At 51.3% G+C, this 16,801-nt stretch overlaps 2 protein-coding genes across 2 annotated transcripts; one reads left to right on the forward strand and one right to left on the reverse strand.

Moving 5' to 3' along the window:
* Positions 1–1,665: 1,665 nt before the first annotated feature.
* TRIM46 (tripartite motif containing 46) lies at positions 1,666–11,674 on the reverse strand. Its single transcript, XM_053475510.1, has 10 exons — positions 11,575–11,674; positions 10,034–10,277; positions 9,531–9,874; positions 9,194–9,337; positions 8,997–9,092; positions 8,559–8,812; positions 7,906–8,027; positions 4,098–4,397; positions 3,373–3,670; positions 1,666–3,113 (listed from the first exon to the last, which is right to left on the reverse strand). Exons 1-10 carry the CDS (start codon positions 11,635–11,637, stop codon positions 2,735–2,737), a joined length of 2,244 nt encoding a protein of 747 aa, XP_053331485.1. The 5' UTR covers positions 11,638–11,674; the 3' UTR covers positions 1,666–2,734.
* Positions 11,675–14,077: 2,403 nt separating this feature from the next.
* KRTCAP2 (keratinocyte associated protein 2) lies at positions 14,078–16,243 on the forward strand. The gene is made up of 5 exons (XM_053475514.1): positions 14,078–14,206; positions 14,883–15,037; positions 15,459–15,522; positions 15,630–15,696; positions 16,020–16,243. The coding sequence occupies exons 1-5, from the start codon at positions 14,203–14,205 to the stop codon at positions 16,138–16,140; spliced, it is 411 nt and encodes a 136-aa protein (XP_053331489.1). The 5' UTR covers positions 14,078–14,202; the 3' UTR covers positions 16,141–16,243.
* The last annotated feature ends 558 nt before the right edge of the window (positions 16,244–16,801 follow it).

Consider the following 16,801-nt stretch of genomic DNA (forward strand, 5'->3'; position numbering starts at 1 on the left):
AGGAAAAGAAAGTAGGAGGATTGGGTAAATAAGGGACATAAACGGCAGGGGTGAGGTGAAAGAACATGGGACAATTCTTCATGGGTGACAGCCTCATGTAGGACTGAAGCTTGTACATAGTATGTATCGGTTTGTCTTCCTCCATTATAGTCTCGTCAGACCCCTTGAATATTTGTATTGTAAGAAGTGCTGCGTGAATCATTGGCGCCGTATAAATAAAAGGTGATAATAATAATATTGCGTGGAGGCGGTAGAGATGTTGAGAGCGAGAAGTAGAAGTCATTTTTTAAAAGCAACAAGCGCTGTCCTTACTGTCCCAAACATATTTGCATTAGAATGATGGGAGTGTACATTCAGTGTGCCGATCGCCGGATCGCCTACCACGGCACGCTGGGGGCTGCTGCACTCTAGTGGCCGTTCTTGGTCTACATGGAAGGCCTACAGCCTGCTGAATTCCCTCATGCTGCCTGCTCCCAAAGTGCAGAATTTTTCCTGTAAGCAGGAAAGCAGAGGTGTTTACCGTCTGCATTATCTGTCTACAGAACAACGCAGTGGAAGGTGAGTGCGAGGTGCATAATAACTCCCTGTCTAAACCACGTGCTTACATTATTGGCAGACAAACTTCTCATGCCAACGACATACGGTACCTCCGCGTATTACAGATATGATCTATGCTTGTGACTAGATAAGAGAGCAGCATCTGTACCAGAAGTCCTGCGATTTCTAGGTCTAGTGAAGGCCGCCATAAAAGACATGCACTATCTACATGCACTATCTACTGTCTATTAGAGGCCAGATTGTCAGTAATCCATTCTGTGACCGGCCCAACTGATCCCTTCAGAGAGCGGCTGGATGGTCTGTGATCCATTCTGTCACCGGCCCAACTGATCCCTTCAGAGAGCGGCTGGATGGTCTGTGATCCATTCTGTCACCGGCCCAACTGATCCCTTCAGAGAGCGGCTGGATGGTCTGTGATCCATTCTGTCACCGGCCCAACTGATCCCTTCAGAGAGCGGCTGGATGGTCTGTGATCCATTCTGTCACTGGCCCAACTGATCCCTTCAGAGAGCGGCTGGATGGTCTGTGATCCATTCTGTGACCGGCCCAACTGATCCCTTCAGAGAGCGGCTGGATGGTCTGTGATCCATTCTGTCACCGGCCCAACTGATCCCTTCAGAGAGCGGCTGGATGGTCTGTGATCCATTCTGTCACCGGCCCAACTGATCCCTTCAGAGAGCGGCTGGATGGTCTGTGATCCATTCTGTGACCGGCCCAACTGATCCCTTCAGAGAGCGGCTGGATGGTCTGTGATCCATTCTGTCACCGGCCCAACTGATCCCTTCAGAGAGCGGCTGGATGGTCTGTGATCCATTCTGTCACCGGCTGGCTGGTCTCTGATGCTTCTGGTATAGGACGCGTTCCCTTGGCTGCCTGCTCTTCTGTCTCCATGGCCTCCCTAGATCCACATAAACCTTGGGTCCGATTCGTTTCCTTCTTTGCTCTGAGCTCCCACCATGTGCCCCACGTCGGATCCAAACCCCAGCCTTTCCTTATCTCGTGCCATGTTTTGTACCCAAATCCTTGACTTAGCTTCTCCCAATCCCAACCCTTCCTCCGCCGTCTCTGGTAGTTGCATGAATATGTTAGACATTAAAAAGAAGCACATTGTTTTCAAATGTTATCTTTATTTAGGTTCTCCTGTGTTATATGGGTGACAGTGTGCATGGTGCTTCCATACTATACATGCGGCTGTGTGATGGATTGAACCAGCTCCTTCTGCCCTAGATATAGCCTGGCCCGAAGTGTGCAGGCTGCCTCACATCATGCGCGTTCCTCCTGACCCGGGATGCAGGCAGGAAGGCAAACAATTATAGACTCGTCATTCACATTCAGCCAGCAGAAGGTGCTCTTCCTTTATTGCCGGCCATGGTTTGTGCGCGGGTTGTGAGGTGACCTTTGCCACGTGGCCTCATGGGCCGTTGGGACTTTTTATTCCCTGTTTAGGGCAACACAGAGAGAAGGCCAACTCATGAGCCTCCGTATTACCAGTGCATGCATTAAAACTAACCACCTGGGCCACACAGAGGCTAAGCACACACATGCTTCTTTGTGTGTATGTGCGCATGCGTGTGTGAGTGCGTGTGTGAGCACATGTGTGTTTCAGAGTCCTCTGCGCTGCTTGCAGATAAAAAGTCAGACGTGGAAAGAAGCCTTGTATCTGTGCTAGGAGAACATTCTGCCGGGATTACAAAAAGGAAGACTCCTATGTCACTACAAAATGAACTTCCCTCAAAAAGTGTGTAAAAAAAGTCGTTTATGTTGCGGAGGACAGGAAATGTTGGCGGTGCATGTTTTACATACATGGAACAGCATTAACACAACTTAGTCCTGAAACAGTGAGAGGCTGAAGGGGAATCAGCGGGGCATGTAGTGGGTCCAGCCCAGGCAGAGGATGCTACAACATGGAGACATGAAGCACACAGCAGATATTATTCAGCTATTTCTGGAGACAAAGAACGGGGATGGACAATGGGACAGACAATGCAGTGACCAGTGCTCCCACCGGTCTCCTCCAGCTGGCCAGCTCGGTGACGCTTTTCGGTAGTCATCTGGCCATTTAACTCATCCTTGGTGAGCCTATTGCCCTAACGTTCCCTTGTGGCAGCATAGTGCAGGCCCCCAGGCTATAGCAAGGTAGATATTTTGTGCCTCCCTCGGTGGAGCTCTGCGGGGGTCACTCTGCCTTGGTGAAGCCCCCAATCGTCACTTTGCGCTCATGTCTGAAGGACACCAGCTCCTGCAGCTGAAGGGCTCCCCCTCCAATGAAGCAGAAGGCTGGGCACACAGGCCCAGAGCAGTCCACACTCCCTTCCCATAGGCTTCGGTGGGAAACTGCATCGGAGAAGCCCACACGTCCCTTCTCATAGTCTAGGCAGACTCCTAGCCTAGGCGGCAGTGAAATGGTGCACCCAGACGGGTCCCTGGCAGTAGGAGGAGAGCCGTGCGGCTGCAAGATTTTCCCCATGCCGATGGTCAGGAAAGAGAAGGCAGGAGACACGTCCAGTGCAGTATCTTCTGCTCCAGAGTCATGGCCGCTGTCGGGATCGTACCTGCTGTTGAATGACAGTTGTTAGTATGTACTGGTGCTGAGTTCCGCTAAATATATTGACCCACCACCATCTAAAATGTCCTGGCACGCATGTATTGAAGTTTCCTGGTCTGTATCGTGTGTACAGGCAGCCCCTCTGTATTCTATGAACCATCATCAACGTGTACTGACCAATAATAGCCGTGGATATGGCTGCTAATAATTATATATTGAATGGCATATAATCCACATGCTTTATAATTCCAGTTATTTTCCTCCATTACCTGGGACTGACCACGTCCTGCGATGACTGGAATAACTCCTGCAGTTTGCTTTCCTGTCCCACACCGACTTTAACCACATAAGAGCTGGGGTCTACTGAGCACTCCCAGTAGTAGCGTCCCTGTGTGATGGCAACATCCCCCAGAACGAGCTCCATGGACACATGGCAGCTGGTCATTAAACGCTCAGCTGCGAAGAGCATGGGCACTCCAGGAACACTGCGCACCGCCCTCCGGTCCTTGCTTACTACTAGCCGGTCCCGTGAAAACCCACAGCTACTGTCCAGGAAAAAGTTTAACACTAGAGAGGACAGAGAAGAAAGTATTGACAGGGGCTAGAAAACAAGCAACACGGAAAGAGGGAGTGGAGAGTCTAATAAGAGCGAAGACATGCATAGATCATAAAAACAACTCATCCGTTCACAAAAATGGCAATGTCAAGCTTACATTTTTAGGTCGGGTCGACAGCTCGATGAAATTGACCTGAGGAACTCACACATCTCCAACCTTTGTGAATGGAGCCCAGAGTGTAAGCAGATGAAAGATGATGAAAGAGAGTGATGGAGAGGAGAAGCCGAGACCTGGAACCACCATGTGAATGGAGGATATATCCGACATAAAGGAAGAACATGAGGTGCAAAACTGGGTTCCTGTCTTAAACGTGGAGTGGTGTTTGCATTTAGGGAGGAGAGGAGCTAATGGACGGCTGCATATATTGAGTCTGTTACCTTGTGCTGGGGGTGTGTGCAGGTAGACGTCTTCACTGTACTCCCCGTATCCAGCCTTGTTATAGCCCCTCACCCTTAACACGTATACACTGTCAACGTCAGGCCGGTCCAGCACCGTGCTAAGGCCCCACACTTCCTCTCGACGTTGCCACAATTTCAGGCCCTTGTGCTTGGGGTCTGTCTTGCGGTACTCCACAGTATAATGCCACGCGGGAGCAGAGTCCTGGGGGAGCCGCCAGCTCAGACATATCTGGTCATAGGCGTAAGTCCGTTGGGTGTCAATAACAGGTGCATCCGGAACTGGGGAGAGAAGGTGATAAGACATATGAGAGAGGGAGAGAGTTCAGTGGCCGGACAGAGAAGGGCACAGGGAGCATTCCATGCTGATAGGGAAAGAGAGATCTTATTAGTGCAGATCCCCAGTCAGGTTACAAGCAGGAATACGCAGGCAGAGAGTCAATCCGGGAGCCTGAAAAGGCAAGGAGAAAAAACAGGAGCAAATATTGGCAGAGAAAATGATGCCAGGTAGATGGGATCAGCATGCGGTGATATGACTGGATGTACAAAGCAACCAACGGTACAGCGGGTAGAGAGACAGAGGGCATATGGGAGAGTTCATCCTAACGACGGGGAAAAGTCGGCAGAGAGCAAGTAGTTGAAGACCACCGCAGTGCTGCCAGGAGAAGGACACCCTGCCAGTGGAAATGTGGCCTGCAAGGAACTGCACTGGAAGAGGGGGGAGGGGAGGGCAGTTTGGAACCTCCTGTTTAATAACTTGCCTCCGCTATCGCCTGGATTCTGGATCACAGTGAGACTCCTACAAACAGAGAGAGGGACAAGCAGGTCTGAGATGGGTCAGACGCAGGACGGGGCAGACACCCTCTGCTTCACCGGCCACAGTGGCAAAAAGAGTGCTGCAGTGTTCTAACAAAGGGGCAGTTACTGAATCTTTACACGGGGCACAAAATCATTAATGTGTGCGTGTGTCATGCTATATCATGGAAGTTTGGAATGTGAAGCATATAAATACCATGCGGTACATCTGCATATCATACAAACGTTAATGCAAAAACACGACTGCACAATGATAAAGCAGATGTATATGGAAAACAAAGCTGCTGTCCAAATGATGGCAGATGCTATAATTACATTTTGATTACTTGTTCTTTACGTGGCCATATTTTTTTGTTATAATTTGGGTATACCAAATCCTCAGGATTGTAAGCTTGCGAGCAGGGCTCTCTCCACCTAATGTATCGGTTTGTCTTAGTCTGTCAATTCTTGTCTTGTCAGACCCCTTGAATTTATGGATTGTATTAAGCGCTGCGTAAACTGTTGGCGCTATATAAATAAAAGATAATAATAATAATCTCTTCAGCCATTGACCCAGTTACACCATCAGCTTCCACTGGGATATAGTGGGTAAGCCCACTGTACTGATTATAGCAGGGCAGCTATGAACATGTATGGAGAGATCCTGCGGGATACACACAGATGCTGGACACAAGAACCATAGTTTGTGGACCGTTATATACACACCACGGCAGTGGATACAGAATCCTGTTACCCTGAGACATAACTAGAGGAACCTTCTAAAAAGAGGCTGCCGCTAAAGCTAATATACACGAGAGACGAGGCCTCAGAAATATATCATGGACATTCAGTGTGGAGCTTGACTAGGTATGACTAGGTGACCCCGAGAGTCCTCACATTAACATCACAGAGACTCCATCGTAGTGTCCCACTGCAACAAACAGTTCTAACAAGTTCTTATGAAACCGTAAGTTCTACTTACCAAGAGCTTCTTTTCCCTGCTGATCCCTGGTGACACTAGTGATAGATTCCTCCTCTGAACCTGAGGTAGGTCAGGACTCAAACACTACTGATAAAAAATACCCAACGGTGGGAAAAACTAAGAGGAAGAAAAAACAGCTTCCAAGACCTTCTGGACAAAATGCCATACTGCTGAGTCTGTAATGCTGGGGGAAAGTATGGAGAGTTCCCCAGGTGGCAGTACTACAGATCTGGTCAGGTGAGATGAGACATCGTTCAGCCCATGAGGTGGATACTGCTGGGGGAGACTGACCGGCTGCAGAATACGCCAGGCAGATGGCTGACACAATCCACCTGTCAATGGAGAACTTGGAAATGCTCAATTCTCTGTTAGGACCGGAGTCCACAAACAGACGAGAGGACTTCCCCAGGGCCAGAGTCCATTCCAGATGGCAAAGCATCTCTTAAGGTCCAGAGAGTGTTGGGCCTCTTCTTCAGACGATCAGGGAGACTAAAAAAAGGTTGGTTCTTGAGTAGTGGAAGGCTGAGTGAACCTTGGGTGTAAATTCAGGAGGCAGGGAAGGTGTAGGCGAGACTGAAATTCCAGGTCTGAGAGAAAGTGCCCACAGCCAAAGTGAGGGAAAAGAAGCTTCCAAGACCTTCAGCAGACTAGGGGCATGAGTCCATTCAGATAGATGGCGAGGGGAGACGGAAAAAGGTCGTTCTCCTGGTTCTTGTGGAAGGCTGACTGAACCTTGGGTGTAAATTTAGGAGGCAGAAGAAACTGGAATTGAGGGTGATAAAGTCCGTATACCAGATGCCTTGTGACCACTCACCTTCCAGTACATGAGCTTTGCTCAAGAAATGACCCCTTGAAGTGTATCGCGGTGAGATTAATGGAACGGGCTTCCGTCCAAAACTGGAAAGGGGTCACACTTCTCGGTTGTAGTGTTCTCTAGAGGCATCTCAGACCTTACAGTGGAGATAAGGGTATCTCCTCCACCGGAAAAAAAGAAAAGTGTCCTCCCAGACTCCACCTTCTTCAGCAGAAACCTCCTCCATCTCAGGGTAATCAAATTCTGAATCCGAAAATTGGGAAGGCTGGCAACCCAGGAGAGTGGGATCTCACTCTCACCCAGGAGAAGCCATTCCGTTCGCTTCCTAAGCTGTTTTAGCCAGCAGCAGCCCGTACATGTATGGGCTTTGTCGTTATTGCGTTGCACTGCAAGCCCATACATGTATGGGCTTTGTCGTTAAGGGGTTAAGGAGTCTTGCAAGGATTTGTGGCAACCAGAGCATTGCGCGTGATTAGTTTTCATTCAAGTCTTATTGGGCTTGTCCTCAACAGAGGGGGGCTCGGTGTTATCAGGAGCAGACATGCAGGATGTAACAGCTCCAGGAAAGCTAAGCGGCGCCAGGCAGAGTGGCACCAGCCGACAGGCTATGGTGCAACGGGTATATCCCCCCCCCGACTCAACCTAGAGCCATATAAAATAACAGGGCGACGAGTCCTCCCTACCTGATGTGGGGCAGAAAAACCACTGGGGCTATCTGGGAAGGGCTTTTAAATGTTTGAGTCTTGCTCAGATAGGGAGGAGGAGTCACCTGGGATGGCAGGGAAATTCATATCCTGAATGAGGACATCTGAATCACATCCAACTGGATCGAATGCAAAATCCAGTCCTAACCTTCATTTAAACAAAGTCTCCTGGAAAGGACAACCACCGCCAGATCCCTCGCCCGAGTCTGCTGGCTTGATCTGAGGAATTGGTCAGACTGGCAGGACCTTGTGCACTACATTTGTGATGATATTTTGGGAATAAAATACCACTCATTGCTTCCCTGGAATGATTAGGAGTGCAAATTAGTGTTGCGGCTATAAATATCAAAGCTCGGCCAGGTCTGGGGCATTGAGCTTTGTACTGGTTCTGAATGGTAGATGCAGCAGAAGTCCTATTTACCCCCTGACACTGGATATCAATATAGGGCAGATTCTCTGATGGGAGAACCCATTCTCTAACAACTCCAGATTTACCTCTGACAAAGGTCAGTTCCGTCAGCATCTTCATCTCCCGGCTGACATCCAGCTTGAACGTCGGCAGAGGGGCACAGACCGAGGGCCGGAAGCTCTGCACAGCCTCTATAGCTTGGACCATCCTGAGAAGAGACGGGCAGGGGTTACACGAGTCTTACACAACAGTTTTTAGCCTTTGGGAATGCGTGGGAACGTTTGTGGGACCCCCGTATGATGTACAGGTATTTATCACATTGCAGTGAGAGGACAAGGGTGTTTCTCCAGGGTCTTAAGACCAGTTTTAGATCCATTCACTTGCGGCCAAGAAGACCCCAGACATGTTATATGTATAAAAGGTTTACTTGGCTCCGAAACTGAACTTGGCACTGGTCAGTAGTGGCGAATCTCATACGGTAACCATTAACACCAGTATCTTTAGAGACAAATGGAATCACAGGTACAGAGATGTCCACTCACGGCTCCCCTGGCTGCACTCGCTAATCATCGTGCAGCCAAATGCTTTCCAAGAGCAGGCGAACTTTTTAAACTTGTGCCTGGATCTGAACCTGGTCATAGGACCTTAGAAAGCAGGAGAAGAAACAACAACAAGGACAGCAGATTTTTCCCGCGTCCACTGGGTGCCTGACAATTGCTAATAGCGTGTAACTTCTCACCGTTCATGAAGTTGCTTTGCCGCTAGGACAAAGCAGGGCTGGTCTGTTTCTTTCATGACCTCCTGGGCATAGGATATAAGACCAGAGCTCTCCAGAAGCGTCTGACGTTCTAAAACCTGCGCTTCCAGAATAGCGTGCCGTTCACGCTGTTTGTCACCGATCTCCCGCGTCAAGGCGACCTGCTTTTCCTCAAGCGAAGACCGCAGTGCCGCAATCAGCTGGAGCACCTCTTCTTGAGCCTTGGCTCCACTCATCTGCAGGAAGAGGAGTACATTTGCTTACTGTAGACCCTATTGGGGGTGTAGACCAGTTTGTAGCACCCGCTGTCTGTGCATTAAGAGTCTACAAAGCCTTTAACTTTCGGAATCTTGTAAATGTTCAGATCTATTGAGAATGCACTGCGGTTAGGTCAGGGCCTAAAACGTTGGTCTCTCTTACCTCTGTCTGTCTCATGCCCTCCTCCAGCTCTCCAATCTGGCTCTGCACAACATGCTGGCTTCCCAAGATGCAAGCAATGCTTTTACTCAACTTCTCCTGCACAAAGCACACAAAGTATTTGCGTCAATGCACTTCTTGGTGTTTACTATGGTGAGCAGAAAGAAAAATGAAGGGGGTTGTGTGCAGTTGCTCCTTACCCGCAGCGCTTGGTATGCGCTGATAATTGGGGTGATCTTGTGCCCGCTGTGCGTCCTGCGCACCCTGCAGATCTGGCAAACCAAACGCTGGCACGTCTTACAGTAGAGCAGCACCTCCTCCTTGTGATCCGGACACGTCAGACCCTGCAGACGAGAGGACACAAGAGTGAGCGCGGCAGACAGGGGGTCACCTTGGGACGTCAGCGGCTGGACCAGGAGCATTCTCCCCTAACGTGTTTGACGTCTCTATCTGCGCATGCTGTCTGGTTTTCTCCCATAACCCAGTGTCTCATTTACCCAAGCAGTCACAGCTTACCTTTATCGTCTTTCCACTCACCTTAGGCCTGAAGCTTAGTGTCGGTGGGGTAGGTTCATGCTGGGCTTTCTGAGTGCCCCAGGGGTGGTAGAGCTTGAAGCACTCATTACAGAAGCTGGCTCTACACTCGGTGCAGCCCTTGGTGGCCTCCTGCTGGGGTGCTTTACAGAACTGGCACATGATGGCTGTACTGATGTTGACCGTCTGCCGATACCGCTCCACAACGCGCTCCAAGGTCAGGTTCCTGAACAGATTCCCCAATCCCCTCTCCCCGAGGTCCACGTCATGTTTGCAGGAGGGGCACGGGAATAGCACGCTCTGTGGATGAGCGGCGCCGCGTTTCCTGCCGGGGTACGTTCCAAATCCTGCAGGAACACACACACAGCTTTGTCTGCTTCGTTACCGTGTAGCGGTTACAATAAACGGGTTCCTCGGGGTGCGGGTACAATGGGCATGTCATACACTGATGCCACCATAAAGCTCCTCCATTCGTGCTCGCGCTCTCCCAGTCTCAGGTCACTCACCTGACTTAACGATCCGCTCCTGCTTAGGGACCACTCGCCTTCCCATGCGCGGGCTCCGCGTGGAAGGGGAAGAGGCTGGAGAGTTGGGCTCAGAGTTGGGGTCACACACATACCCTTTCTGTAGCAGGATTTCGCTGGCACACACATGGCACACGTTGTGCTTACACGGAAGAATGACAGGGTGTTTGTACATCTCTTTGCACGCTGGGCACAAAAGCTCACGCTCCATGTTCTTCATACTTGTCTGTGAGGAGAGAGCAAATCCCATTTCAGACCGATGGAATTATACCCCCCCCCCATGGCCCTGGGGGTAATCCATCTGGAGTGTACCCCCTTTATGTAAGGATGATGTGTGTATGGCTGCGGACCTGTAATACAGAAGCCAATGGCCAGGCGGTCGCACTGGTCACTCGCTGGACCCGTGTCTGCAGGGCTCCTCGGGCATCGTGTCTGGCGTTATTATCTATTCTTTCATAGAGCGCCATGATACAGTGCAGCCTTTATCCGAAGTGTGGCCCTAGTCCGGGCAACTGTTTATGTAGATGGGGGCCACAGGGCCAGATGCTACATTTATGGGAACATTTTGATAAAAAGCACCTGCTGACAGACACCCCTTACTGGCAAAGGCCTATTGTCCTGTATGTTGCTGGAAGGATGCCCACCGCGCTCTGTACCCGGCCCTCGGTGAGCCATGAGCTGAGAGCCCGCAGGCACCACGTTATGTGCAGGCGGTCCGCATCGGTTGCTAGGAATTGTCAGAATAAACTGGACATGCAAGGGTTAAAGATGCCTGTATATCAGACGTTCTCACCGGGGTTGCTGGATTTCTGTTCTCAGCAGTCGGGAGCCGAGCTGCCCCTCGTGTGGCTAATCCTTGTGTTATGCGCAGGGGTGGGGGGGCTGTTTCGGTATGTGGGGTGCCTGCTCCGTTGCCACTAGGCAGTGCCTTGCACTCACCTTGCTCCCCTTTCTGGCTGCCATGTCCTCCCCGTCCATGGGAGGGACTCTGGCTGCGGAGCGCTTCTCTTTAATAGGGGGAGGAGAAGAATCCGTGGAAGATGGAGGATGCAGTTGCCATGGTAACCCCAGGGTGTGCTGCAGGTTTAAACATGACTAGGTGGAGGGGGGAGGGGTGGAATCGGTTCCGCAAATATATTTCCGACAAAATGAAAAAAATAAGTGACCCACCAGCAAAAACGCTGCGCCCCAAACCCCCCCCCCCGACAAACAGCTTTCAGTGAACCGGCCCCAGGATGGACAGCAGATTCCGGCGTCTACCATCTTGCTCTGGCTTCCAACGTGTTCACATACATAGAACATTAATATACCGCACATGTCAACCCTACATAGCATGTGCACCACAAGCCACGGCGTGAGACACGCGCAGGGTTACATGGAGCGTGCGAGATATTCTGTGTATCGCACGCAGTAATATCCTGGTGGCACGATACATGCAGTGATGCTCCAGATGTATGACGACCTGTCTCATTACGCGGCCCCTATCTCTACACACGCGTGTAATCAATAAAGTGCCTACTTACGCTGATCCGCACTAGGGCGTCCATTATGGATGTAAATGCCTTGAGATCATCACCCTCTGCCATGGCTGCCGCGGCTCTCGCTGCCTCCTCAGTGCTGGAGGATAGGGACGAGCTGGAGACTCGGTGCAGAAGATACTGTGCTGGGGGGGGGGATGCAGTGAGCATGCTCAGTAGAGACGTACGGGAGAGGGCGATATACATACAAGGCGAGAGAAACGGATACCCACTGAATTTAATAAATGACATGTGCAAACAGTATAGAGGAGGCCGCGAGGGTGGCCGTGAGTAAGTCACTGAGTGGGAGTGGACATGAGTGTGTCACTGCGTGTGAGTGGCCATGAATGAGTCACTGCTTGTGAGTGACCATGGGTGAGTCACTGAGTGTAAGAGCCGTGAGTCACTGAGCGTGAGTGGCCGTGAGTTATGCGTGTCACACTGAGTGTGAGTGGGTGTGTGGCCGTGAGTCACTGAGTGTGCGTGGGTGTCAGTGAGTGAGTCAGTGGGTGTGTGGCCGTGAGTGGGTGTGTGGCTGTGAGTGAGAGAGTGTGAGTGGGTGTGTGACCGTGAGCGAGTCAGTGAGTGGTGTTTGGCCATGAGTGGGCTGAGTTTAAGTGGGTGTTTGGTTTGGCCGTGAGTGTGAGTGGCCATGAGTGAGTCAGTGGGTGTGTGGCCGTGAGTGTGTGGCTGTGAGTGGGTCAGTGAGTGGGTGCGTGCCTGTGAGTGAGTCAGAGAGTGTGAGTGGGTGTGTGGCTGTGAGTCAGCGAGTGTGAGTGGGCCTGTGTGTGTGTGAGTGAGTGTGTGGCCGTGAGTCACTGAGCGTGAGTGGCCGTAAGGCCGTGAGTCACTAAGCGTGAGTGGCCGTGAGTGTGAATGGGTGTGAGTCACTGAGTGTGAGTGGGTATGAGTCACTGACTGTGAGTGGCCGTGAGTGAGCCCGTGAGTCAGTGGGTGTTTGGCTGTACGTGGGTCTTTGGCCATGAGTGAGTCAGAGACTGTGAGTGGGTGTGTGGCTGTGAGTGAATCAGTGAGTGTGAGTGGGTGTTTGGCTGTGAGGGGGTGTGTGGCCATGAGTGGGTCAGAGAGTGTGAGTGGGTGTGTGGCCGTGAGTGGGTCAGATAGTGTGAGTGGGTGTGTGGCTGTGAGTCAGAGAGTGTGAGTGCGTGTGTGGCCGGGAGTCAGAAAGTGTGAGTGGGTGTGTGTCCATGAGTGAGTCCATGAGTGAGTCCATGAGTGTGAGTGGGTGTATGTCAATGAGTGAGAGAGTGTGAGTCAAAGTGTTCTTTGAGTCAGTGAACTGGTGACTCAGAGCTGCGTTCACTAGTTCACTGACTCAAAGGACTGTTCAGAGCAGCTCTAAGTCACCAGTTCACTGACTCAAAGAATCGTTCAGAGCAGCTGTGAGTCATCAGTTCACTGACTCAAAGAATCGTTCAGAGCAGCTGTGAGTCATCAGTTCACTGACTCAAAGAATCGTTCAGAGCAGCTGTGAGTCATCAGTTCACTGACTCAAAGAACCGTTCAGAGCAGAGTCATCAGGTCACAGCACACTGACACAATGATACTTTTATAACTAAATACAGTATTAATCTTCACTGCCCCCAGGATTTAGATTCCCTTTAGTTTGCCCCCCTTTACCTCTAACTGCACCTTAAGTTAACCATTAAATTAACCCTAAAGATCCCATTAACGGTAACTTCCCCTAAATTAACCCACACCTCCCCTAACTTTCAGCAGCCCAAATATGAATGTTATAGATAAGGTGATGCACATTAATGTGAGTTGAGTTGCTGAGCAGTGTGGACACATATTACATGACTGTACGATACATTGGTGTGTAACACATATGACATGACTGTACAATACATTGGTGTGTAACACTTATTACATTACTGTACAATACATTGGTGTGTAACACTTATTACATGACTGTACAATACATTGGGGTGTAACACTTATTACATGACTGTACGATACATTGGCGTGTAACACATATTACATGACTGTACGATACATTGGGGTGTAACACTTATTACATGACTGTACAATACATTGGGGTGTAACACTTATTACATGACTGTACAATACATTGGGGTGTAACACATATTACATGACTGTACAATACATTGTCGTGTAACACATATTACATGACTGTACGATACATTGGCGTGTAACACATATTACATGACTGTACGATACATTGGCGTGTAACACATATTACGCTACATGACTGTACAATACATTGGCGAGTAACATATATTACATGACTGTACGATACACTGGCGTGTAACACATATTACGGTACATGACTGTACAATACATTGGTGTGTAATGCAAATAAACAAATCATCCTGATTGGGCAGGCAGGAGGATTAATAGATTATAAGTGACATTGTGACTGCAGTGAGGGATGAATCGGTTTATTTCAATGAATCACTCGAAATGAACCGATTCACTTTACTGATCCGACCTTCCCATCACTTGCTGTTACTACTCTCCTGCGGCAGGTGGCGCTGCGCCGCCGGGAGCCGCTCTAGTCGCTGTGTGTGGCCTATCTGGCCCATCCTACTCTCGGTGGCGGACTCAGACGGCAGCCGGCTCGGGACAGAAGCTCCTGTACACGGTGACATTATGGGTGAGAACGGGGGAACGGAGCCGGTCGGAGGGTAGGGGGATCTGTGGGCGGCGTGACCCGGGGCGGAGGGGGCATCGGGCCGGAGAAAGGGGTAGTGGAAGCATGATCCGCGGGTACTCAGGGGAGGGTGACGTGTCCCAAACTGCTGGGAAGCAGCTCCCTCCCCATCGCTTGCACGGCAGCCCCGGCTATAGACTCAGCTTAATGGGACCCCATATGAGCTGGGCACGGTATGGTACCCGGCTGTGCCAGGCAGTATGCCAGCCATATACCAGTCACCTGGAGCACAGTGATGAGCTATATACTTACTATATATATACTATAAATATATATACATACACCCTACTCCGGGGTACTCCGGGGTGTGACGGTTCAATGACCCCGGGTGCGTGTCTCATAGCATGCGTACAGTCACCTGGATCATGGTGCCATGCGCTGACATACCACGGGGTACCCCTGTCATCCTTCTTACATGACATTATTGACCAGGGGGAACATGTATGTAGCGACACGTCTCATATGGGGCATAGTGATGAGCGCCGTCGTAGCCCGGGTGCCCCCAGTATCCTGCTTGCATGTATTGGGGTGCATGTCCATACGTCTCAGGCAGTGCCGGGGTTAAGTGTCGCAGGGTTTTGGCGTGACTTTTATTGCCCCGTATCTTTCCTCCTCTCAGCTGTCAGCACCGGGATCTCCCTCGCTCTCTCCTCTCTGGTCTCCCTGCTGTTGTTTGCTGCCATGCAGATGTACAGCAAGCAGCTGGCGTCCTCGGAATGGCTGACCATCCTCGGAGGTCTCTTGGGTTCCGGAGTCTTCTTCTTCTCCCTCACTGTATCCTTACTGCTGGTGCCGCCGGCCCGCGCGGGGTGGTCACTCTTTATCGGTCTGGCAGAATGACTGTGCCGAGGCCGCGCCGTAAGTATCTGAGTGATGACTCACGTGAGCTCAGGGTAGCCGGCCTGAACTCGCAGAGCCAATGGCTGGTTGGGAGAAGCCCCTTCTTTTCTCTATCTGGAGTTCTCCCAAACCAGCTTTGTGAGAGTCCCTCATCTCATGGGCTTCCCAGAGCCCCTGCCGGCGGTCAGCTGAGATGCCGGCGGGAGTCTAGTGGCTCGAAACGTTATCACGCGTCAGCCATGTGTCTCTTGTGGATGGCGCGATGACACCGGGAGGCTGTGGCACCATGCAGCCCCCCAATGCTGGGCAGTAATACCCCCGTCTCTGCTCCATGCTTCCTTAATGAGATCCTCAGGCCTTTAATAACTTGGAAAACGTGCTGTTTGGGAAAGGATTCCAGGCCAAGATCTTCCCAGAAGGTGAGACGCTGTCTGTCTGTCCGCCCGCCGGTCGGTCTGTCTGTCCGCCCATTCCCCTGTGCTCCGGCCCCAGGTCCGTTGACGGCATTTCTCTTTGTTTCCCGCAGTTTTCACCTGTCTTTTCCTCGCGCTGTTTGCCTCCGGCCTGGTCCACAGGGTCTGTGTCACAACATGGTATGTATGAAGTCCTCAGACCCCACACGCGGGCATCACGCTGTATGGCCCCATGCTTGGGCTGGCCCGGGATCGGCCTCTGTGCTGTATACACTAGAGCGGCTCATTAATAGGACAGCAGTAAAGAGGTCCGGAGCATGGAAATGAACTGGGGGGCTGTACGTCCCCCCAGGCTGCAGTATAAGCGCTATTAGAGGGGCGCACGCTTTCCTTACGATTCTGTTAGCCGTATCTGTCCCGCTATTGGCCGGATTCCTGCACGCAGGGTAGGGTCCGGAACTGTTCAGTTCTCTCGCTAACACTCACACTCCTACCTCTCGTAGCCTCATTTTCTCGCTGGTGGACCTCTACTATGTCAACAAGATCTCCTCGGGACTCTACCAGACAGTCACGGCAGCCGTTACTCCGGGCAAAGTGCTCGGCAAGAGCAAGAAAAGGAACTGACCTTCGCGCCGTTACCGTGGCCGGCCCTGAGAGGGCGCTCTGTCTACATTCCCCCCCCCCGTCCCGTCTGTTCTCTGTGAAATAAAGTGCTGAGTCTTTCTAAGTTTGGTGTCTTCTCGTGTGTAACTGTGAGCTCCGGCACTCATCCCATCTTCCCGTCAGACTGCTGGCGTGTGCTGGGGGGGCGGCTGCCGGCGGCGTGTCCGCGTATCTCTTGGGGTAGAAATGGTCCTCCATTATCGCACGTCGGGCACTTTTATGACCTCACTAATGACAAACAGGTGAAGATTTGGCGAGAGGGCCGAGCGCGTTCCTAACATTTAAGGTTCCTTAGCAGGGGCTTGGAGACCCCCAGTAACTGTCGGGCTGGTTTGCAGAACACGTTCGGTGGGGTTCAGTCTATATTAAAAGCCCCCATCTGCCAGGCTGAATGCAGAAGAGGGGCCAAGTACAGCACTGAGTACTAGCGAGGAAGCCCCTCGCACTGCAGCCCTATTGGCTGGCACGGCTGCCGAATGTATAAACGCGTGTACGGCCGGCACCGCCAGCGCTCTGTGGCTCGGGGCAGAAGACGCCTTTATACTTCCCCGGGGAGCCGGCAGGCGCACTCAGTGCTGCGGGATGTGAGCGCTCACTCGCACGCTGGTATCGGTGACACGCT

This window comes from Spea bombifrons, chromosome 9 (assembly GCF_027358695.1).
Source record: "Spea bombifrons isolate aSpeBom1 chromosome 9, aSpeBom1.2.pri, whole genome shotgun sequence".
In the NCBI taxonomy this organism is placed as follows: Eukaryota; Metazoa; Chordata; class Amphibia; order Anura; family Pelobatidae; genus Spea; species Spea bombifrons.

Bases quoted from the DNA above. Each gene is read 5' to 3' on its own strand.
- KRTCAP2 (XM_053475514.1), top strand. The intron at 15,038-15,458 runs GTATCCTTACTG...TGAGATCCTCAG, and splicing joins TCTTCTTCTTCTCCCTCACT to GCCTTTAATAACTTGGAAAA. The intron at 15,523-15,629 runs GTGAGACGCTGT...TGTTTCCCGCAG, and splicing joins GGCCAAGATCTTCCCAGAAG to TTTTCACCTGTCTTTTCCTC.
- TRIM46 (XM_053475510.1), bottom strand. From the start codon at position 11,637: ATGGCAGAGGGTGATGATCTCAAGGCATTTACATCCATAATGGACGCC. The intron at 9,338-9,530 runs GTGAGTGGAAAG...TCTCGTCTGCAG, and splicing joins CACTAAGCTTCAGGCCTAAG to GGTCTGACGTGTCCGGATCA. The intron at 8,813-8,996 runs GTAAGAGAGACC...CTCTTCCTGCAG, and splicing joins AGGGCATGAGACAGACAGAG to ATGAGTGGAGCCAAGGCTCA.